General features: G+C 46.4%; 1 protein-coding gene across 9 annotated transcripts in view; it reads right to left on the bottom strand.

The window, feature by feature from the left end:
- MMP16 (matrix metallopeptidase 16) overlaps nt 1-23,260 on the bottom strand; it is a 605,275-nt gene that overhangs the window by 113,744 nt on the left and 468,271 nt on the right. The window contains exon 1 of one of the 9 annotated variants that reach the window (XM_019726249.2): nt 6,639-6,783. The exons of the other annotated variants lie outside the window; for them this stretch is intronic. Coding sequence (XP_019581808.1) covers nt 6,639-6,770 — 132 coding nt within the window. The 5' untranslated portion in view covers nt 6,771-6,783. Of the gene's footprint in view, nt 1-6,638; nt 6,784-23,260 lie in introns of those variants that run through there. 9 annotated transcript variants of the gene reach the window in all.

The following is a 23,260-nucleotide window of genomic DNA, read 5'->3' as shown; positions in this document are numbered from 1 at the left end:
CACAGACATCGCCAGCGCCTGCATCGCAGCTCTGACCTATTTCACACCTACAGGCAGAGGACTGCACAGGGTCCTGACTGTCCTTGTCATCCTGCCCTGCCAGGGACTCCCACGCTCCCCGCAAAGGGCTAAGTTCATCCCCAGCTCATCCAATACGTAATCACTGGTACCAAGTGGCTCACGTCTCCAACCACAAACCCTGCGGTCACTGATTTCCTTAAACTCCGATCGTCCAGGACTGCCTGCCCCAGTGTCCTTGATGGTAAACCGTTCAACCTTCCCCTCCGGGGAGTCCCTAAGCAGCTCAACAGCTCCCCCTAGCCTCCTTTCATATATTGCACCTCAGGTCACTGAGCCACAGGGCAGGACACGAGGACTTCCTCTGGCTCCCTCCCAGCCTGGAGCCTCGTCTGCGTGGCTCCTTAAGACAGCCCACTGGTCCAAACCCGAGGGAGCCTGTGCCAGAGGACCGTGGTGAAATATGGAGACAAAGAGCATCCATTCAGAGTGTAAACGACAGGAAGCGACAACCAAGCATGGTTTCACAAAAAACCTCAAAATCTATAAGTAACTTTCCCAAGAAAAAGCAAAGGCAGGCAAAAGAAAACTTAAGCACCACAAATACTGTTACTTAGGATTTCATCCTTTTAGCAGGGGGTATTTCTGCTGTTCACATCAGCTGCACATTTTATAAAACAGATGCAATCTGATTTTTCACATTTGAAATCAAATGTGCTGTGAAGAACAGAAATAACCCTCAAAGAGCCACGTGCCAAAGTTATTTTTCACAAGGGGCAAAAGGGACACACAGTATAAGGACTTCATTTCCCTGCAAAATATGTCTATATTTTTATAGGTAGATGGATTTGAATTGAGACCTTCCCCCACCCAAAAAAAAAAAAAAAAGAAATCAGATTTTGATCTTATTCCAAATTGCATTTTTATAATTGAAGTACCACTAGTAGATGATATATATTTTTCAAAATAACAGTAAGCCATGTTTTCAACATTAAATTTTTAAAGTTCGCTACCCTGGCCAAAAATTGATTTTAAAATCACATATAATTTGCTGTCAGTGTTTTTACGACTCAGCAGAAGGCTAGGATTATTTCCAAGATGGACTACCCCGTGTCATCACAGATGACAGCAGACGTTAGCTGGAAGCTGTGCATTCTGTATTCCTTCATGACACACATTTCGGGGGGGGGTGGGATCTGAGCACGCTACCTCTGTGATCTAGTTGCCCCCAAATTTGCAGGGTAAATAGGTACACCTCCCCCTTTGGCTATAGAAAGCTTGGAGGCTAAATAGAATAGAATTTCAAATTTGGAAAAGGCTATGGTGACAGCTTAGTTCAAGTCTCATTTTTGCAGATGAAAGCAGTAAAGAAATGAGTTGTCCAGGATCAAAGCTTATTAGTACAGGAACCAAAATTAAAACCCACCCCCGGACGTGTGTCCCAGGTTCCATTACAATGTGCTGCTAGCTGCATGGACAAGAAGTTTGAAACAACAAGAATCCGTTGTCATTGCAATCCACACTCTAGTACCCTTCCCTGCCCACCCTCCTCCTTCCTCTATCAATTTAAGAACACAAAACAAATGGACAAAACTGCTTTCATGGTCTGGATTCGGGGTCCCATACAGAGCTGGCCTGAGCTCCCTACGGACTCCTGTGCCCACCGTGGAGGGGAGGCGCGTGGGCCTTGAGCCAATGACAATAAACAGGCCACGGACTCACAACGGCCTCCTTACCTTCCACGCACTAGGAAAGATGAAAGATTTCAGCAAAGCCAGTCTCGTCAAAGAAGGTGTGAGCTGAACTACACTGAGATGACCAGACACAATGAGAAACTCACGCTGCTGAGCTCACTGTCTAAGAGAGACCCCCAGGAAGAAAATGTGCTCAGGGCAGCTTGGTTGACTTTCAGTATGTTACACCTTTGAAAACTAAAAAAGGCATTAAAATAAAATCTTCCAAGACCAGCTGGTATGTCCTAACCTAACCGACTTTATGGAATTAGATGCTGTACTGCCAGTTACCTTTGAATTAGCATTTATTGTTTTACTAATGATAATGTCATCTAAAGAGCACTGAGTGTTTAACCATGTGAAGGCACGTTCCTATCTATGTATTTGTCTAATATGATGCTATATACATACATACATACATACATACATATATTTATTCATCAAAACAACCCTATGAGGAAGGCACTGTTGGCATCCCCATTTTACAGATGTGTACACTGAGGCTCACAGAGATGAATTAATTTGTCCAACACTGACTGAATAATTCACTTGCAAGTAGAAGGACTAGGATTAGCATCCAGGCAATCTGGTGCCGGAATATGTGCTCTCAATCCCTGCACTGCTCCACAATAAAAAAAAAAAAAGGAGGGGGCCGTTTAGCCCAACTCCATCCTTATGTGATGGGGAGAAGAGATCGGAAGAGAGAGCCCAGCTGTAAGGGCCTGGCTGGGCTTGGCGGGGGCTTCCTGTGCACTCAGGTGGGGGCAGTAAGACACCTACACCCTGACACGCGCTCACAGGTGAGGTCTCACCAATATCCCTGATCTGGGCATCCTAGCCACACAGCTCTGAACAGCTGCCCAGGTCAGGTGGGACACAGCAGAAGCCGGAGGGAGGCCTGAGGACCACAGAGTCCCCTGGTCTCCTGGTCGTTGCCCTGGGCCCTCATGAGGAAGTAAACAGCATATGTGGGATGCCCCGAAAAACCGGGGGTCTGCCAGCAGACACAGGCCATTCTGAATCAGGCAGACAGCCCGCCAGTGACAGGTGAAACTGCTACCGTAGGACATGATGGGGTGTAGTCAGAAGAGCCCCTTACTCAAGGAGCCCAGCACCCCCTCCCGGAGCAAATGAAACGATGCTCGTTGATTACTGACACACGTAGAACACAAGAGATAGGAAAAGAGTGGCCCCAACACATGACATTTTAAAATCTGTAGAATACAAATTTTTATCTCCGGAATGCCTCCCCAGCGATTACTGCCAAGTTTACATGCAGCGCAGAGGGACCCCAAGCAGACACTGACCTTTCAGGCTGATCGAGAGGAACTTGACAAAAGTAAATAAATACTAAATCAGCTAAAGGAACAAACTGCAAGAAAAGGGCAGGAAATGGTGACACTCAAGAGTCACGGTATTTATCATAAAACATTCTTTTGAAATCCAGAATCCCTCTTCTTTCTTTAATTAGAAACAACAAAATCAATTTTTCCTTATCGAGATTTTTGTCACCAGACAAGCAATCATCTTCTTATACTCTGACATGTGCAGCACTCAGAGAATTACCAGCATTTATTTCACCGCTAAATTGGCTTTAAATAATTTTCCTCACTAGAAATGTCTGCTGTTGTTTTGAACACAATAAAAAACGTTCTTCACAGATTTAACACTTGACAAACTACCAACGTTGAGGATGAAAGTTATCACTGTCATGAATGACAGTCTATCTCAAATTTCAACACAAAAAAATGCTTGCAGTATAGAAAAAATAAATGAATTTAAAACTAAAGCCCCAGGATCATGAGATCCCCACTAGGACAAGATCACTACTTTAGAGACAGGTGGTTTTAGGGCTCGGACAGGCAGTGGTGCCCATCCGTGACCAGGGTCCCTCCCTGGAGCCTGGGCAGCTCTGGGCTGGGCGGCAGGAGGGCAGCAGCGGACGCCAGCGCCTGCCAGCACGTGTGGCCTTTGCATGGCGCTAACGCTTACAGAGCAAGGCCCGCTCCCCAAAATGGATCCGACGACACACACACACACATCTTGAAGCCAAGGCAGACTGAAAATACGGCCTTCCAGAGGTTCTGCCTGAAACACACAGGGACAGGAGCAAACGGACGGCCTCCCAGCCCTCCCGCAGCACCCGACCCTTCCGCAGCTGTAGGACACACTGCCTTAGGCTCCCTAAAAACCAACACAAACACAATGCACTCTCTCCCTTCCTCTCTCTGTGACAGACTTTCATCAGCATATTACAAAATACCTCCTGCTCTGATCCTTGAAAACTCCAAATGTTTATTATACTCGTAACAATCAGACAGGAAAGAGTTAACACGAATACCCCCACCCAGTCCCCCCACGTCCAGGAGAAAAAACACAGGCGTTTTTAAACCCCGAAGATAGGGATGGAAGTGAGGTCCCACCATTGTGAAGTTCAGTGAGGACGAGAGCATTGTAACCCCAGTTGTCACATAACAAGCATGTCAGCGCTCCCTCCCAACTATGACAGCAGGTGTGCCTGCCGGAGAGACGCGCTGGTCACACGAGCTTCATGCATGACTGAGACCACTGCCGTTTATTTTAAGACCGTCCTTGAGAATCAATCCCATGAAGCATGCTGGGGTAGCTTCTGCAAGCAAGCACGAGAAACACAATGCAAGTGCCTTTTCTGAAGGCGATGTGATGGCCTCTTCTTCCCGTCACTAAGCTCTAATACGGTGAACTGGGCAGAAGTTCATGGCAGAGGGCAGCCTGGCATTCCACGCTCTTGACAGAATGTTGCGTTAACCCACAGCTGCACTGACAACTATAGCAGAAGACGGGCGTTATCGTTACATAAAGGACATAAAGCTAAGCAAGGATATGCTCAAGCGCTTTAAAAAAGCTACTCGGCAAAAACACAAAGTAGGAAATATAGGGACGCCTGTGTGACAAATCAGCTTTTCAAGGTCTCACATGTCACATGACTCTTATCCTTCATAAGCAAATCTTTGCACTGTATACTAAATATGCTCTGAAAATGGGGAAGTGGTTCTTTTTTTTCCCCACAAACCCTTTTTCACATAGATCTTGAACAAAGAGCAGATATAATGGAAATTCAAAACGAAACCTTTTTTTAGTAAAGTCATAACTTTTTTTGCATAATAATATCTGATTGAAGTGACTGAGGAATTCAAGCCATGAAGGACTGCAATTAAATTTGTGTTTAGCCTCAAAAAGAAAGTTAATCCTCATCAGAACACTGACACTACTCCAATGATGTCTGAAAGCAAATCTAAGAGTTTCCAAAGCAGGGCCCGCCCTCTTCTCTGTGAGGAGAGAAAGCCTGGCTCAGGGGGCCAGCTCCCACCTCAGCACCACCGTCACCACTGAAGCCAAGGTCTTCTGCTGGGCACCTTATAAGTCAGCCTGCCACTCTGTCCCCCAGCTACGAACTGAAAACCTCTGCATTTCACCGTCACACTAGCTCTTGACTTCCATGGTAGGTACACACATCAGCTGTGCCATGGAATTCCAAAAGTTAGAATGTGCCATGAAGAACAGCCTGCACTTTCAGCCCCTTTGCATCTCTTTTTATCCAGAAAAGCTAAGTTATATTTTTCAAAGGGTTAAAGAGTTTTGGGTTCCAAGTTGGGGTTTTTGCATAATGGAAGCATACTTCACATCTGTGAAGTCCGATAACTCCTTTGATGTTGGTTGTTACTTTTTCAAATACTGTGTTTCTCTACCAACCATCACTTGTTACATGGGGTCTTAAGAATGGTTTCTATAAACAGTGATTCCAGAACATGCCCTCACATGTGGCACTTACGCACACTGTTAATCTGTTACGTGCTCAAATACTGTGCAACAGGTCCTGCTGTTGTGCAAACACACTCCTCTCCCCCAAGATGACAGGAAGCTCTGAAGGATTACAACACAAGGTAAAAAGCACACGATTCTTCAGAGACTAAATCCTAATTCTTCTGAGATGTCAGAAGACAGAAGGCCAGTGAAAAGGAGTGTATTTCACAAGCCCCTGGCTGCGCGGGGACTGCACCGTGTGCGTGGCAAGCGGGTGTCACAGCCCAGGTGGCCGCGGCTCAGCCCGGGGACTCGCAGCCCATCAGGGCTTCCACGCCCAGCAGACACGGAAGAGCACCTCAGCGGAGGTGTGACCAATCCTTACCCTTAAGTTCCCTTTGGCTTTGTGTCTGTCCCCATAGAAAAGCCAACGGCAATCTAAAACCTGTCCGTTTTGCCCAAGAGTGTGAAATCAAATTAAAAACACACCTCATAACTATTGCATTTAGTCACGTTGAGGTTTCTAGGGGCGGGGGAGGGGAGAAGAAGACACTTAGAAAGAGACGGTTTTCAAGCCCTCTGTGTACCAGCTTCAGTTACAGTGTATTAATTCAGACCTAAATGAGAAAAAGAGTCAGTCTAGTCAAGTGTTTCATCACAAAGCAACATCAATAAACGCAGCAGTTCCCCCCCACCACACACACACACACACACACACCCCGGCCCCGATTCTGATTTTAACCTCCTTTGTCTGACACGGAGCACGGGGAGAAGGGCCCCGGAACAATGCCTGAGCCGCCCCGATGCCACGCACTGAGCCCCGCGCCCCGCACCCCGCGCGGCCACCCGAGCCACACGTCGGCCTCTCCCGCTGGGAGTGGGGACGGCGCCGCCGCGGCCGAGCGCACAGCATCGTGCTTTGTGCCTCGGGGATAACGGACTCGGTCTGTGCGCATCCGTCCCCGAGACCCGGGAGCTCAGCTCGGGTCTGGGCTGGAGGAGGCACCGCTCAGACCGCGCTCTGAGCAACCCAGACCCGGGGGCGACCGAAGCGCTTCAGCAGCAGCCCGGGCCGGGCAGGGGGAGAAAGCCTGGTTCTCTCACCTCCACATTGAAGCACTGCTCCGCTCCGCAGACGGCAGCACATAAAATCCACAGCAAGGTCTGCAGGAGAGCCGCCCCCGAGTGCTGCACGGAAGCCAGCCGTCTTCCAGAGCCGAGGGCGAGCACGGTCATAGCGGACTGTGCCCCAGCGCACGCACCAGCTCCGGCGCCTCCCTCTCCGCCTCCCTCCCTCCCTCCCTCCCCGTTTCCTTTCCAAAACTCCTGGTGGGAAGGAGCCCGCAGGTTCACCGCGGCGGGAGCAGGCCTGCGCTCGGCAGCCCGGAGCAGCGCAGCAGGTCAGCGGCGGCCCACGGTCACCATCGTCTCCGAGTCCCGGCCCGGCCCCGCGCAGCGTCCCGCCCGCGCGTCCTGCTCCGCGTGCGCCCTGCTCGCCGCCGCCTCCCGCTCCAGCTCCTGCGGAAGGGCCACTGCTCCCAGCTCCAGCCTCAGCCTCTCGGTCCCTCCTCTCCCGCTCCCTCCAGAACGTTCATCCGTAATCTACATAACTCCGCCTCCTGTCTTCCTCCGGGTCCGCTGGCTCCTGGTCTCGGCGCGCACGCGCGCACAACAATACACACATCTGCACACGAGCACATACACAACCGCGCGCGCACACCATACACACATCTCCCAGGAGCGCACACACGTCTGCACACCAGCGCTCACAGCCAGGCGCGCGTGCTGCTCGGGAGATGGCTGGGAGAGGGGCCTCTGCTGCGCCGCGCCCTGGAGGCAGCCAGCCGGCAGCAAGGGCCGCGGCTGGGGACCAGGTCCTGAACAGACACCCACCCCCATCCCCGGCGGCGGGCAGGCCCTGTCATCTTGCCCACCCAGCCGAAGCCCTAGAAGCACAGGCGCCAGCCCTGCTGGGGACCCCGGACGCGCTGGGGAGCGGCCCGCCTGGTCCTGGGCACGACCACGTTGTCCATCCAGCTGCCCGGAGGTGGGGGCGCTGAGCCTCAGGGAAGCGCAGGTTGGTTGCCCGGATGACCAAGTTTGAGAAGCCGGAGATGGAAGTGCGACCATCCCAACTGTTGGGGTCCACCGACCCAGCCTGTGGCCTGTGGTCTCCCGGAGACCCTCCATCATCACCACGCCCTCCAGGCGCCGGGAGTGGGCCCAGGGTTGGGGGCGGGGTTCTAGTCAAACAGAAGCAGGAAGAAAATGCTCAGTTTCCAAAGGTGTTCTGTCGGGTGGACACACATGAACATTGGGACCCAGCAAGGGTGGTCCTAGGTGTCCACACACACCACGTCGGAGCGAGTGGGCGCGAGTGGGCGCGCAGGGACCCGCTGGAAGGGAGGAGGGAGCCACCTGAGCAACGCGGAGCAGACCTCAGCGGGGGGCTGGCGGGACCGGAGGCTGCCGATGGGACTGGAGCCGCTGCGGTGTGAGGCCGCGGAACGACGCGGCAGCAGCCCTGGGCAGGTGATGGTTTGGCTGAAGGAGGCGGGGAAGGGAGGGAGGCATGTGTTTGGGGCCTGGCCAGTGAGTGTGCTTCTCCCAGGCAGCCAGCAGAGGGGAAGAGGGGCCCACAGGAAAGAAGGGCAGCGCTGCCGGGAATAAAGGCGGCTCCAGGTAGGACAGCGACCTCAGTGAGGCGGAAGAGAGAACTGACCAGGCACAGGCTACCTGAGAGTTGGTCAAGGGACATTTAGGACTGCAAGAGGTCATGCTTGGCAAGCCCATAGAAAATGTTGCAAAACACTTGGCCAGAAATTGCATCAGACTATATATAATAATTTGCATCCTAAGGGGAACCACAAAAAAGCTGAGGAATGGGACTTTGCAGGAAATAACGACCCACCCAATTTGACCCAAGACTCTCTGGAGGCTTTCCTGATATTCTGCTCTGTGCACAGCATGTCCTGTCCACAAAAGAATTTGGAAGACACGAGAAATACTTTTTATATCATGTAGTATATTAAGTCACGGAATATTTTCACACACAGTATCTCATTTAAGTCTCACAACGTCCCTGTTTTCTTCTCATTTTACAGATGGAGGAAACGATGCGCATGAAATGTAACTGCCCAGCAAACCACTCGAGGGGCAGAATTCAAACCCGAGTGTTCTGACTTCAGATTCAGCACATTTCCCACTACAGTCCAGTGACTTTCCATATAGAAATTCATTTCCGTGTTTACCTTGTTTGTAACTCATGGGTTAAGGTAACTTACATAAAAGAAACAATTAGAAGGCAACGCAAAAGCAAGGCCATTCTAGAAGTTAGTGGGGACATTCATCAATGATAAGAATCTAGCAAAGGGTGTATCCTGTATCCAGGCAAGTGCAAAGTTAGAGAGGGAAGAGGTACAGGAAAAAGTGTATACATTGTATCTAGGCAAGTGCAAAGTTAAAGAGGGTAGAGATACAGGAAAAAGTGTATACATTGTATCTAGGCAAGTGCAAAGTTAAAGAGGGTAGAGATACAGGAAAAAGTGTATACATTGTATCTAGCCAGTACAAAGTTAGAGAGAGAAGAGACACAGGAAAAAAGTTTGCACTCTTTTCCTAACTCTTGAGATAGCACTGACCAGAGGGGAGGTAAAACAAATTCACTGGAGATGTACATGAGGAAATAGTTCTAAATGCTGCAGTCCTTGCAAAATGCACCAGAATATTCGAAGACTTTATCTGGAGTGGCATGCAAGTTGAACGCTGCTGGGCTATCAGCAAGGAGGAATTTCTCAAAGAAAATACCTCAGCCCTGAGCTCAGAATGGAGAGCTGTGAGCTGCTTGAACAGTGTCTGTGAAGGACAGGATATGGCGAGGGGCTTGCAATGAACACTGAGTTAACATCAGATCAAATAGGCAAGCAAGAGGCTAAAGCCTGTCCTACAGAAACAGGAGCAGGGGGAGATTACCCTCAGTTATGCACACGCAGGATGGGCCCACGGGTGGGGGGGGACTGGCTGCAGAGACAAAGCTTCAAACAAGGCAGGGCCTGCACTTGGAAACCTCAGCTTGCAAGGACACCCCCCCCCCCCAAGGGAAATGAAAGGAAGGATTACTAAATTCAGAAGATGATCTCAAGTTAGTGATTAGTGATGAGCATTTTTACAAACATTTATTAAATTATTTAGTGGGCATTCAGTGAGCAATGGGTGCATGAATGAGTGTTCAAGGTTCTAGAAACAGAAATAAAATATTGGGCAGACATCTATTGATAACTACAGCAGTTTTGTAAGGACTCAGGTAATTCCATATGCAAATGCTATCGAGGAGGGTGGAAGGAAGTAGCAGATTTCCCTGGGCCCTTGGAGAGAGCGTCACAAAGCAGTGGTTCTCAGTGTGTATCTGGAAGGAAAAGCAGAAACCTGCCAGGTGGCTCAGGAAAGGCTCTCCCAGGCCTGTGTGTGGTGGACGCATCTGGACAACCAACAGTCTGCCAGGGCTAGAGGCTAAGGTGTGTGCCAAGGTCAAGGTCCGAGATGGTAAGAGACCCGAGCAGAGTGCCATGGGCCACTGCAGGCTTCACACTTTACCCTAAAGGAACTCTTTGGAGGAGGCCACTGAATCTTCACTATGTTTGCTGCATGCTTGCAACTCTGGACAGTCACCTTCCAGAAGTTCTCATGTCTTACTTCCTATGTCCCAGCGAGCATTTAATAACTAGTGTCTTCATAGACCGTATGTCTGCGCTAGTCCAATAAGCCTGAGGCAGCTGCTCCCCATATGGACTTCACTGTACCTGAGGAAAGGTGACCACTTTCTTTGTCAGGTGAGTTGTTACCTCGTCTCTCACTTGTTATAAGAATTGTGAAGAAGTCCCGACCCGCCGAGCTCAGCGTTCGCTCCTTAGCGGGTAGCCCTGGACGAGGCCTTGGGGCCCTGGACACACTGAGTGAACATGCAGAGTGCCACCACCCTGCCCGTTGCAGGGGTGCGGGGCTCTCCCCTCACGACTCAGCCCTGCTGCGTGCGCTTCTGTCAGGGAGTTTCTTTCTCCTAACAGTCTCACAAACCTAAGGAACATCTCAGAATTGCATGTGAATGCTGACTAGAGAGGCAAAAGAGATGAATGGAGAATGAACGAAGCCAAAGGAAAGGAGTCACTGTCGCTGTTAACAGCAGTTCAACCAAACGTCACAAGGGAGAGAAGGGGTGTGAGGAGGTGAGCGGTGTGCACAGCTGTCAAGAGGCAAATGACAGCCATTAGAAGGGAGCAGGGGAGCCGCATGCTGGGCTGGGGGAGGACGACGACAGCTGGAAATAACATCCGGGGTAAGTCTATACTACAACCATCGCTGCACCAGGTTTCTTCATCAACCGGAGCCTTGCAGATGAGTTCTAGAGCTTGGAATGATACATAATTTGTTCATTCCCCTATCGTATCAACTTGTGTGCTTTCCTGCCTACTTGCATCCATTGAACCTGCCGTGTTTTTTTGTTTTTGTTTTAAATTCCAAGAACACTGAATTAGTGCTCAGCGACGGGCACCCCCTCAGGCCCGTGTTACTAGCCGGGGCACTCATGGCTGGAATGGTCGTCTAGTAGCCTGTTATTTGAGCCGTGCTCCCTGGTGGATCCTTAAGGTGCAGAGCTTCTCAGAAATGCTGACTCTGGCCACACAGGGCCCCTGGGACTCACACACACACACACACACAGGGCAGGACTGAGAAGGCGCTGGCCACCATCACTGCCATGAAGACACTGCAAGTCTGGGTTCCTGCACTGACATGTGATCTTCACCTCCATATCTATGACTGTTTCCCCAATATTTGATTTATTTGCCCATGCATTCCTCCATTGAACATCCATTAACGACAGTGAAACACCCAGCAACTGAGGATGCAAACAGATCGATGTGATGTGAGCTGAGACAGACATGCCAGTGGCTTAGGGTCTAAGGAGGACCAGACCCAAGTCCTGGACTTGACGGCTGTTTTCTCCTAGATTTACCATCAACAGAAACAGAGCTGAGACAAGATTCAGTACAAGAAGCGGGTGGACGTGGCCCCCAGGCCTCCTGCGTCTTCCTCGTGGAGTGCCTGCAGTTTGGAGGCCGAGGCGCCTGGAACCCCCATGAGAGAAGCAGCAGTGGGTACGCAGCCCTCACGCCTTCGGCTGGGGAGCCCAGTCTGTGCCCACAGCTGTGTCTGCCCCCTTAGACCTTCCCTCCAGCAATAGTCGTCTTCCCCCCAGGGACGTCCGTGCGCCAGAACACGCGCCGGGAGTCACACACTCCGACTCTAACTCTGGCCCTCGCGCTGTCGTCCGCGGAGAGATTCCTCTCAGCGCAGTTTTATCTGACTTCCACTCTGGTGAGTTTCAGATCTCCAGTCTTCGGCTCAATCCCATGGGCGAGAATTTATGTCACCACTGTCACCTAACACACAACACATCCCTAGCCGAGTTTATTCCTTTGCTTCGCTGGTGTAGCCCTTAGTGCCCCCAATTCTCCCTGGACACTTTCCCATCTGGTCACACCTTTGACTCCCACATGAGCGCGTGCCCTGGGCAGAGGCAGTCACCAGGGGCGGCGTGTCCTCCAATCCATTCCCTCCCCTGCACCAGACGCCACTGTCCCTCAGGAATTCATGCTCCTGTCGTTTCCTGTCAGCTGCACGTGCTCTGCTCACATCATTCTTCCTGTCTCCAATTATTCCTCATGCCAGTCCACTCAGACCCCCTTCACTATCTTAAATATCAGTTTCAACAAAGACATGGCATTGATAAGTTGGCAGGAAATGTTTACAGTTCTATTCCTCAAATTCCTCATTATTCAAAAGAGGCTACTGAGTATCAGGAAGGCTAAATAAGTCATATATTTGGTTAAAAAAAGTATTCTGATTTGCAGCTGACTGATTTTTGACGTATAGGAAAGATGTATTCTAACCTATGTCAGACATGCAAGAAGAACACCGTGAACACAGGACCCAGTTGAGGAGCTAGTTCACTGTTGTCTTACCCGCCTCATACAAGCAACAACTGCAGACTAAAACTGGGGAGTCCCGTGGGGCCCATCGGACTTGTCCTGGTGCAGCGTGTGGGGACAGGTCTGAAGAGAAAGGACACGGTGGCTGCGAAAATGGAGGAACTGAGATTTCCTTTAGACGCTGTACAGCTTCAGGACGAGCGCCTTATTTCTAACCCTCATTCTCTTCATCCATGAAATGGGACTGCATACTCTCTGGGTAGTTGTGAAGATGAAATGGGATATTACGTTGGAAGTGCTCTGTACATTTTAACTACTAAAGAACGTAAGGGGCTGTGATAGTTTGTGAGTACTGCACACTGTCCACACAGCCAGCGAGCTGCTCACACGCGTCAGGACTCTGGCTAACAAAGGAGGTTAAAAAAGGCAAAGAAAACGGTTTAAAATGTTCAGAGTGAAACATGAGGAGAACATTCCTAGCAGGTTGTATCGGAGAGTAACAAGTGCTCCGGCTTTAACTGGTTACTGGAAACATAACCGTTCTCATTCCTTAGAAACAAAAGGGGCCACAGCAAGGCCGTCTTCAACATTGTTATGAAAACATACTTAGTCCCTTTCAAGCTGTTACATCGTATTAAAGGCACTTTTCATCAGTTCACCAGCAAAGAAAAGGAAATGGAAAACAGAATGGACATTAGATTGGCGTCCGTAAAAGCCGTAAGATCACAGTAAAAATGTGTGATATAGAAGTGAGCATTTTATATTCAATCAGAGGCATTGAATTGGAATCTAAACTTATGGAGAAACTTTTAAGTGCTAATTTCCAACAAGAACGAGAAACTAAACATTTAAGTTGAAAATCCTTTTTCTACATATAAGAACAAAAATAAACGTGAATTAACCCGTACCAGTGTGGTTATAATTAGAGGGAAAGCAGCAGTAGGAAGGTGCGAAAGGGTGCCGGACAAGCTCCATTCCAGGATACTTAGTGCTCGCCTTGTGCGTTTCCTCATTTTGAAATGATTTAACCTCACTTAGCTTCCATTGCCTTAATGCTGGAAAAGGCAGAATCACTCATACGTTGCTTCTTATTATTAAGGAATGTAGCATAAGGAGTTTCCACTGCAGCTTTCATGGTCTGACTTGCTGTTGAACAGTAGGACGTTCTGACAGTGTACAGTCGGACAGGAAGTTACTCTTCACGCACATTTATAGATCCGAGAAGTTCATCTATGTTAGACGTTGTCATTGTTTTACTAATACCATTACGAATACCCGATTCCGTCTGCTTCGGAATAGTTTCGTTTTTATGTCATTCGCAAAGTCAAAAGCAAGTGACTCGTTCATTGTACATTATAAAGCAATCTGCAGATTTATAAGGACTTAATTCTTTGAAAAATAGCTTTGGTCATTTCAAGTGAGCTAAGAGTTACAGAATTTTTGTTTATATCATCAAAATGGCAGCAGTCTAATTTTAATATAAGAGCATAAATCAGTGTCAGTAAATCATAATTTGACACTACAGGCAGTAATTTAATTTTTTGGTAAAATATATGACTATCCTTTATAAGATTAAAACTGACTCATCCAAATAAAACTCTTAAAAATGAATTAGAAAAAAATCTAAATTATTTGCACCCAAGAGTTTCTTCAACATCAGGGTATCAGCAGATATTTCTAGTAAAATCACCATCATGCTAACCAAAGGAGGCAGAAAAATGCTAGACCCTTAGTTCCCACGAGACGAGCAAATGGACGACCCAGAGACACAGTTTCAGTGTCGCTAGAGGGATCTGGGACAGGACATGCACACAAGATGACTGAGGCCTTTGGAACTTTACATCCTCACCAAAGCTGCATCTGCATTTACCCACTGTAATTACTTCTACTTTTCAGAAATTCGCACTTTAAAGATTACCTCACTCTAAAGATAACTTTTACTTTCTCCTTTTAAAGAGTCTTTACTCACATGCTTGTTTGACCTTGGAAAGAGAATGGAGTTAGCTGGATATTGCTTACATTTCACTGAATCTTTAATTTTCATTTAAACTGGATTGAGACCAAATGTCATGAAACTGTGAGGACTCAACAGTTAATCCAAAAATTATAGAAACACGTTGTTTAGTGGGAAGGGAGTGGATGCATCATTCATCGCCCTCCCCACTGGGAGTCCATTCTAAATATTCCTAATAAGCAGACGTGCGGTTATGGGTGTCTCACTACTTTACAAAGAAAATACTCCGCTCCAAGGGCACACGGCCATTGGGACTTTGATCAACTTGTGCCTAAAATGTCCATACTGAAATTGTATAATTTTTAAATTATTTTTTAAAATATATGTTACCCTATGAGCAGAATCATTCAAGCATTTCCATTTAAAAATGAAATAAAAAAACATGAAAATTCATGATTTAGGATACTGACGAGGAGCAGAAAAATATATCTGAAATCTGCTTATGAACCCACAGTTAAACAAAATAATCCATAAATTGTTGTAAATCACATGAAATATTAAATCTCAAAGTTTCTGGGGACTTGGTAGATATTAGTGAGTTGTTACCTACCCAGGATTTGAAGTCTCTCTACGATGTCCGCAAGTTTTTTTAATGTAAAAAATCCTATTATTATATCATAATTATTTAAATATTTACGAGCTGTTACTAAAATGCCACACTAGAATTGACGTAAAATGTGTCTATACAAATGAAATCTATATTTTCAGAGTATTGTACAGTTATATTTCTTGATTCTCTGTTATTATAAGATAATGGCTTAGGGTTATTAAATTCAATTTTAAAAACTGAGCCAAGTTTTATTTGGCATTGATATATGTACTTAGCTGTACCTTCACATTAATAAGAATGTAAGACCTTATTTCTTGCTTGTTAGGATATGAATATATTCTGTGGACAATAAGATTACTACCTTCCTTCAAAAAGACAGATTTCCTTACTGAGTAGCAGGTCCCTGCCTTCTGGTGAGCACTGTGGCCTTTTGGCAGATGCACCAGCGCGCACTGGAAACTGCACCGAGATGGTGTCTGGAGACTATTCTTAGCTCTGCCTCTGTCAGTTCATAGCTGACTGTCAACCGTTCTTTGCTCCATATATTCTGTTGTGAAGGAAGAATTTGAATCAGATAATTTCTGAGCGCCCTAAATGTCTCAAACTCTGTGAGTGTATAATTTGATGTTAACTCAAAAGTCATAAGCAGTACCTGGGAAGTCAGAACACTGGACCAGATGTACATGTAATTCAACCGAATTTTTCTGAGTGAAGATTCATACCCCGACTGTACCAGGTAAATGAAAGCATTTTAAAACTGCCCTGAATTCAACTCCCGGGAGCACGTGGCTTCACGGAACTGAGCTTTCACACCCACGCGAGGCTTCCGGGTGAAAAGCTCTGCCTTTGGATGTGTCTGTGCACGCGTGGCACACTGCCGGGCTTGGCCACCAGGGGGCGCCGCGCCGCGCCGCGCGCGGAGGGACGGAGCTCAGGGTTTGCGGCTCGTTCTCTGCGAAGGGCCGGCGACACGTGCCACCCACTTTGCGAACGACCTACAACTCAAAGGAGAACTTCGACGGGAAAACGGCGCTCATGTTGGCACACACGTGAAACGGTTCTGCCCTGAGAACTGCTTTTACGGAAAGGGGGGCAGTCGTGTTCTGTTTCCCAGCCCCCATTCAATTGCTTCGGCTCCCGCATCTGCTTCTCACTGCAAACTTCGGGTATTTGGTTTTTCCTCTGTTATTATTTTTTCAAAGAAATCAATAAAATTTCCGAGCATTTTACATTAATTCAGTATATTGATTTAACAAAAGGTGGCTATTTACTTATCTGTAAACAAATACCTGTGTTTTTAATTCCCATAAAATGAATTAGAGATCAGTTATAATAAGCAATACTTATAATACTCAATTATTATAAAAATGAAAATAGGTAGTTCTCCGGTGACCAGGATAATATACATCAATTTATTTTTTTTTTAAGATTTTATTGGGGAAGGGGAATATACATCAATTTTTGTCACGACAAGAATTTTGCCAACTTAAATTTGGCAATTTTTCATTTTCTTGATGTAAATGTTGTTCACATCTCCTGGTGAACAACTGAAAGTTTTAACTTTCAAAATTACAAAATGATTTTCCACATTGCTTGATTGAAAAACCATTTATCAGGCTTGCAAAAAAATACTTAGGTTAAGACTTCCATATGCAGCAAATAAAAATACAGGATTCACAGTCCAATTTAAATTTCAGACAAACAAGTAATTTTTAGTGTAAATATATCCGATGCAATATTTGGGATAGACACTGAAGAATTCCCTCTTGTTTATCTGAAATTCCAATTTGGGTAGCCTGTATTTTATATGGTAACTAACTATTCTTAGGGTATAAATATGTACAATCAGTTAAAGCTATTTCTGAACCATACATACAAATTACATGTGTGTATATGACATGTGTCATATAGAGTTCATCTCAGTTTCAGGAAGTCACACTTTAGACGTCCTTACGTACAGTGGGAACCACTAGGGAACAGGCAGGGGAGGGAGAAAGAGAGGGAAGGGAGAGGAAACCAACCGATGTCTCCGGCTGCAGAAGCGTCCTGCGACCATTTGGCACCTGAGGTGACCAAGCACAGGTGAGGAAAAGGTGCTGCTCACAGACGGATGAACAGAACACTCACGGGCAAATAACTGCCCCAAACTGAGAATTACATGGGGGGGGGGCGGGCAGGAAAAGCCAAAAGGACCAAAGAGAAATGATGGAGACCAGATAAAGGGAGTCACCAAGAGCCTCGGCAATGGCAATGGGAGGGGAGATCGTAACAGGAGTGGAGATCCAGTGACCTGAAGGCAGGAAGGGTGGGTCGGTCTTCCACTCCCAGAAACCACCCTAAGCGGCCATCAGTGGCCATATTACAGCCCTGTTATCACTGGCCATCTCTATACCACATTAAGAGAAGTTAGGAGGGTGATGGCAAAACCATTTTGAGTTCAAGTAACACCAAAAATACAAATCTGTCTTACCACAAATCTACAAATTTCAGTGGTATGAGAGAGGCTGAGGAATTTGCCTAACGTCACACAGCAAGTAAAAGAGTCGAGTCAGGATTCAACTCCGTGTTTCACAACAGAAGGCCCGTATTCATTCCACGTAGCACCGACATCGTACCAAACAACAGGTTGCACCGAGCAGGAGGGAGCCGCACTACAGTTGAGATGAGTTAAAACTAAGCAGTTAAGGTGTGTGACTTGCGTGGTTTAGAACTAACCAGTGGGAAGAGACTGTCGCTACGGTGACCTCAGTCTAATGGAAAAGACACAACTCTTTTGTATGGAAACACTTAGGAGTCAGGTCCAAAGAGATTCAGGAAATGCTGGCAGGTGTCAGTCAGGACTACCTAGGTCTTGGTGATGGTTTCGTGGCGCGTGTGTATGTCCAAGCTCATCAACTTGTACACATTAGTATGTGCAGTTCTTTGTAATCAATCACACATCGTAAATCTGCTAAACAAATGCACAGCTGAAATATTTCCATTTAAGAAACACAACAAAATCAGTTATTAATTTATAAGAAAAGTTATATGGAAAGTGAGTTTTAAGTGGTGAGAAGCAGCTACCAACCCAGGACATGGCGGAGGTGCAGGCAGCGTGGGAGGAAGTGAAAGTGGATGCACAAAATGTTGGCGCCACTGGCTCAGGAACAAGTATCCTCAGCATATTTCCACCGAGGCCACACAGCCGTTATCTGTATGTCACACTATTTGTAGTTTGGGGTATTTTTATACCAGCACTTCACATTGAATAAAATATATATGGTGATCAAATACTATGGATCCAAACACTTTGACTAATTTTCAAATATCCTGCTATGTTGAAAGAATACTATAAACATTGGTTAAGAACATGACCTGAATGTGTTCAATTTAATGGAGGTTACTACTCATTATCCCAATTTCCACCCTGGGAAGAGAATATCTGCATATTTCATTGCAATTTACTCAGCCTGGTATCCTTCTGTCTTTTAAATCTACGGCAATGACATATTCCATTCATTACCCATGGCGCCTTCAAGCTTTCTTAGGTCTTGGCACGAAGATAAGCATGGCTTACTTGTATTTATGTAAAATGATCTATCTTCTTAACCTGATTACCTTCTGCTCATCTTTATGGGATTTATCTTAATTTTAAACACTTTGTGTCAGTTGATTTCAGAAATCACATTTGACCTCCTATTGTTTATATCTACATCTTTAATGAATGAAGTTAAAAAATAATAATGCTGGACTTTGATTTAAAACTCTAACCTTTAAAATTCCAATGCATCCTCAAAATCCATGAAAATAAGTGAAAATGCCACCCACTTTCCAGTAGACATACTATAAATCTACCCAACAAATGGCACCATGCTATAATATGCAGGGCACAGGAGTCTTGTAAGCAATCAGAAGTTAATACAAAACACGCAAAGTGTAATTCCAAGAAACGTATGAAAGTTAAAGCAAAAGAGAACAGGAGATATCACAAAACCGCACAATGCACTCTATGGATCAAGGTAAAGAACATAAAGAATAACAGAATTAGCCAGTTTCATGTGAAATGTAGTAATGATAGGTATAACAGAGGAAAAATAATAAAGGGAAGGTGGGGAAAAGCAGCAGAACCAGTATTTATAGAGCACAGTGTAAGTTGAGCAGTGAGGACGGAATATTCCTTACAAGATTCAATCCTTATAAGGTTCTGAGGCGAGTATTGCATTTTACAAATGAGGCAAAGGAATCTTATTAGAGAGAAAACAGTATAAGATGGCTTACAAATTGTATACTGGGATCCACACACAGGGGCTTTGAAAGAGGCAAAAATGAGCATCTTCTTGAAAAGTGGATTTTATGGTTCTAACTACTACAGATGAACGGCCTGAATTTTTTAACTTCAGCGCCCAATTTTCTGAGACCTTGGTCTAAGTACTCTCTCAGTGCCTCTATGTTCTAACCGACAAAGGGGACAACACTGGGACCTGCCCCATGATGCTGGCAGGACCAGCTTCAAGGAAACACAACACGCTCGGAGCCAACACGCTTCCTGTGTCACAGCTTCCAAAGTCCAATGTCCTGTAACTTGATTATTACAGTATCATTTTTTATGACACCATTGTTGGTCACGAGAACACGATGAGAACTGCCTTTTACAAAAGTCAACCTAACAATATGGAATCCAAACAGAAAAGGAGGAAACACTGAAAGTGTGGCCGTCAGCTTGGAACCTAACAATAACGCAGGTGCTAGGTTGTCCAGCGTCTTACACAGGGTTTGCTCAGTGCACTGGTGCAGCAGAGCACTTCCTGTCGCAGTTCAGTTCACCAGTGGCCGGGGAAGACCAATGCATGGGTTCTAATGGATGGCCTACAAGTCTGTGTGCCCACCCCACACCCCCTGCAGTCGCTTCCTACTTTCATCTCCAGCACCAGTCACCAACCCCAGGAGCACTTAGAAGAGGTGACACTTCCAGCCCCATCCTTACACCAGTTGCCCCCATGCTGGCACCAGGTTATCTTTTCAGGATGAAAATATGAAAGGCTCCTTGTCTTTTCCAGCTCCTTGTCCTAAGCTCTTTGAGGGCAAGACCCATATCCGGTCCTTACTGAGCTGTGTGATGGTAAATCAGCTCCCCTGGGAGAACAGCCCAGCTTCCTGACACCTGCTCACTGCCACGCGGTAAACTCCCTCCACGGCCGCTTGCAGTCTGCCAGTGAGTCACTGAATGAAGACACAGGGAGAGGGGCACAGCAGCTTTCACAGGCAGGCCAGCCACGCGCCTCTTTCACATTTCTTCTCGTTTAATAAACACACGTGTACCCTGTATCTAATTCTCCTAGTTTCCCACAATTAACATTTTCACTTTCATAACTCAGATTCAGACGCTTTACTCCATCCTGAGGTTTCCCAAAATGTGCTCCTCCTGCACAAATCAAAGGCTCATTCAACATGCAAATTGTCACCTCACCAGAGGCAGCCGAATCGCAAGTGCTGGAAGTGAGGGCAGGTACGTGCAGGACTGTGCTGTCCCCACTGGGACCTGCTCGCGTGTGTGAGCGAGCGTCACTGCCACCAGTCCCGGGATGAGGCAGCACACTGGCTGTTAGCAGTGACAGCCCTGTCCTGCACAGCACGGGTGACACTGACCTGGGTCAAACTGTAGCAACAAGGAAGGAGGGAGGCTAAGGGAAAAGAGGGACGAACCGGAATTAGGGCGGGATAAGTTCTTGTGCAGTCTGGGGGACCCCTGGTTCCCAAATGGTAAAGATCACCCCTCGTCTTCTTTCACTCTGAATAGAGAATGAAAACAGGTTAAGACACATTTTTTCTTAAATGTGATCAAGACATTCTAAATTTAACAGAAACTGTGTTTAGTGCAAATGCTAGGAATTGTGTGAAATTTCCCAAAGTTCACTGATTTTCTTTTTTACTTTCATAAATGATAATTGAAACAGATTGGAAAGCAGATTGCATCCTTTGAGTTACAGTAATTACCTGAGAGGAGAGACCTACAAAAGGGAGGGAGTGAAGAAGGGAGGGAGGGAGGGAAGGAAGGAGGGAAATTTTTATATTTCTAAAACAAAATCTTTCTTTCAAAGCTATTTTGTTAGTTTTTCCCTACACTGCATGGGCTTTCTTTTTCATTGTTTTAGTGTTGAAAGAAGAGTTTCTTAAATTCCAGTGTTTTGGAATATTGATTAAAATGTTGAATTTCAGTACTGAATTATAAACTAAGAAACAAATAAGCCCATATTGATCTAAAAACAGTCTCCATAATCTCTATAAAAAAGACAAATGTAAAAACATGTTTGTCAACTAAAAACCGCACCAGACAAAGTTAAAGAGGAAAGGAAGACTTTATTCAAGACTATTGCAATGGGAGAGAGACTGAAATGAAAGGTGGGAGTGTTTCGAGCTGAGGTGAGCTAGTGGAAAGTCACGAGGACACTGAGGGGAGGGTGTTGATGGGGTTGGGCATCTGTTTGTTGCTGAGCATTCAGAGAAGTTAGGCTCCTAACCCCCCGCCCCCCCACAGAGGCTGGAGACAGGGCTCTGTCTTGGTAATTACAATTCAAAGGAATGGCTCCCAAGTCCTTGAGAAAGACGTTCCTTGGTTATAGGTTGCAAAAATGGCTAGAAACTGGGAGAAGACTTACACCTTGAAGGGTCAGAGAAAGAATTCACAATTCCAAATTTTCTAAAGTCAATGCATCTAAGAAAAGAGAGGTCAGGGGTCTACACTCAGGAAGAAACCTGACTAAAGTACAGCCAGTCTGGGAGGAGGTTAAGGCCATCTTGGTGAATTCCCTTTTTTGAGTTTTCAGATGATGAAAAGTTTTCATATGTACTAATTCATGTCTGTAAATCTTTATCAGACATTGAGTTCCATCAGCCCAAACTGTATTCTATCTAAATCTTATGGGTATTGGCAAACTGCTTAATTCTAAGGCTCATCGGTGATATCGAATTATAGATTATTTTGAGCTATACCAAAGTTGTGTTGAATACCTAAGTTGCCTTCTTGTTGGTTGATTGCAGCAGAAATTGCCTCTTTAAAGATTTTAGTTTATTATTTTTGGTTAAAAATAGCATTTGACAAGTAGCGCCCCTAATAAAATTTATCCTAATTTTTCAAGAAAATTCCCAAGAAGACCTTGGGTGGGGGGGGACATAAAATCTCACAAGTCCAGCTAAGGGGAGGAAAGTGCATCTACTCTTTGATAGAATCTGGCAGGAATTGGAGAAAACTGCTTAACCTGGTGTTCCTGAATTGAAACACAACAGCAGAGAGAGGATTAAAAGTCACTCGCCCACCCCAAGTAGCTATCCCCATGGCTCAAAAACCCAGGATCTGTATAGGAACTTCAATAGCCTTCCACCGGGAAGTAATGCTTCTTGAGACGGTGAGAACCTCGCCTTCTCATTTTATTCCATCACCTCACGTGTCACTTGGACCTTCAAAGCTGAACAAGTCACGGAGCAGGAAATAAGGTTCATGGTCATGGCCCTTTGCATTCTAGAGGGAGTGGCCCCCAAGAAGAGTATCACCAAACCCCGTAGAGTGGAGGTAATTTGGTAGCAGAGCTTAAGCATCTAGACCCATCAGGTGACAAAAGTGCATACAAATTGGGCTGGACGCTGTGCACAAATAAGCTTTCACACATCGTTCCTTCCCCAGCATCTGGCAAATGTTCCTGTTTGCTTCTACTGATCTCAGGCAGAATCATCTCTTACCCACAAGGCCTGCTCCCCGACATTTTGTACAGAAGACTTAATGATAAATCTACAACTCCTGCGGCGACACGGCACATGAAGGTGACGGTGTTGAATGTCACCTCACCCTTCTCCTCGCTCCCCACCCTCCCCAGCTGACAAACCCAACCAGGGTCATTGGCATGGCTGCCTGTAGACACAGCCCCTGCTGATCAGGGTCAGCAAACAATGGCCTGTGAACCTGTGCCCCAAAGACAGCGTGCCACGTGCTTCTGCATGGCCTGCAAGCTAGGAATGGTTTCTGCATGATTAAGAAGCTGAAAAACATTTTACAAGGTATTTAGTGACACAGAAAAATCAGACAAAATTCCAATTTCCATGGCCACAGGTGAAGTTTTATTAGAATGTGGCCATGCTCCCTGGTTACCTGCCGTGCACCTGCCTCGGCGCTCCGCTGAGAGCCCAGGACCTGCAGCACAGGCCA

This window comes from Rhinolophus sinicus, linkage group LG14 (assembly GCF_036562045.2).
Source record: "Rhinolophus sinicus isolate RSC01 linkage group LG14, ASM3656204v1, whole genome shotgun sequence".
NCBI classification, from domain to species: Eukaryota; Metazoa; Chordata; class Mammalia; order Chiroptera; family Rhinolophidae; genus Rhinolophus; species Rhinolophus sinicus.
This window is presented reverse-complemented; position numbering and strand designations above follow the sequence as displayed.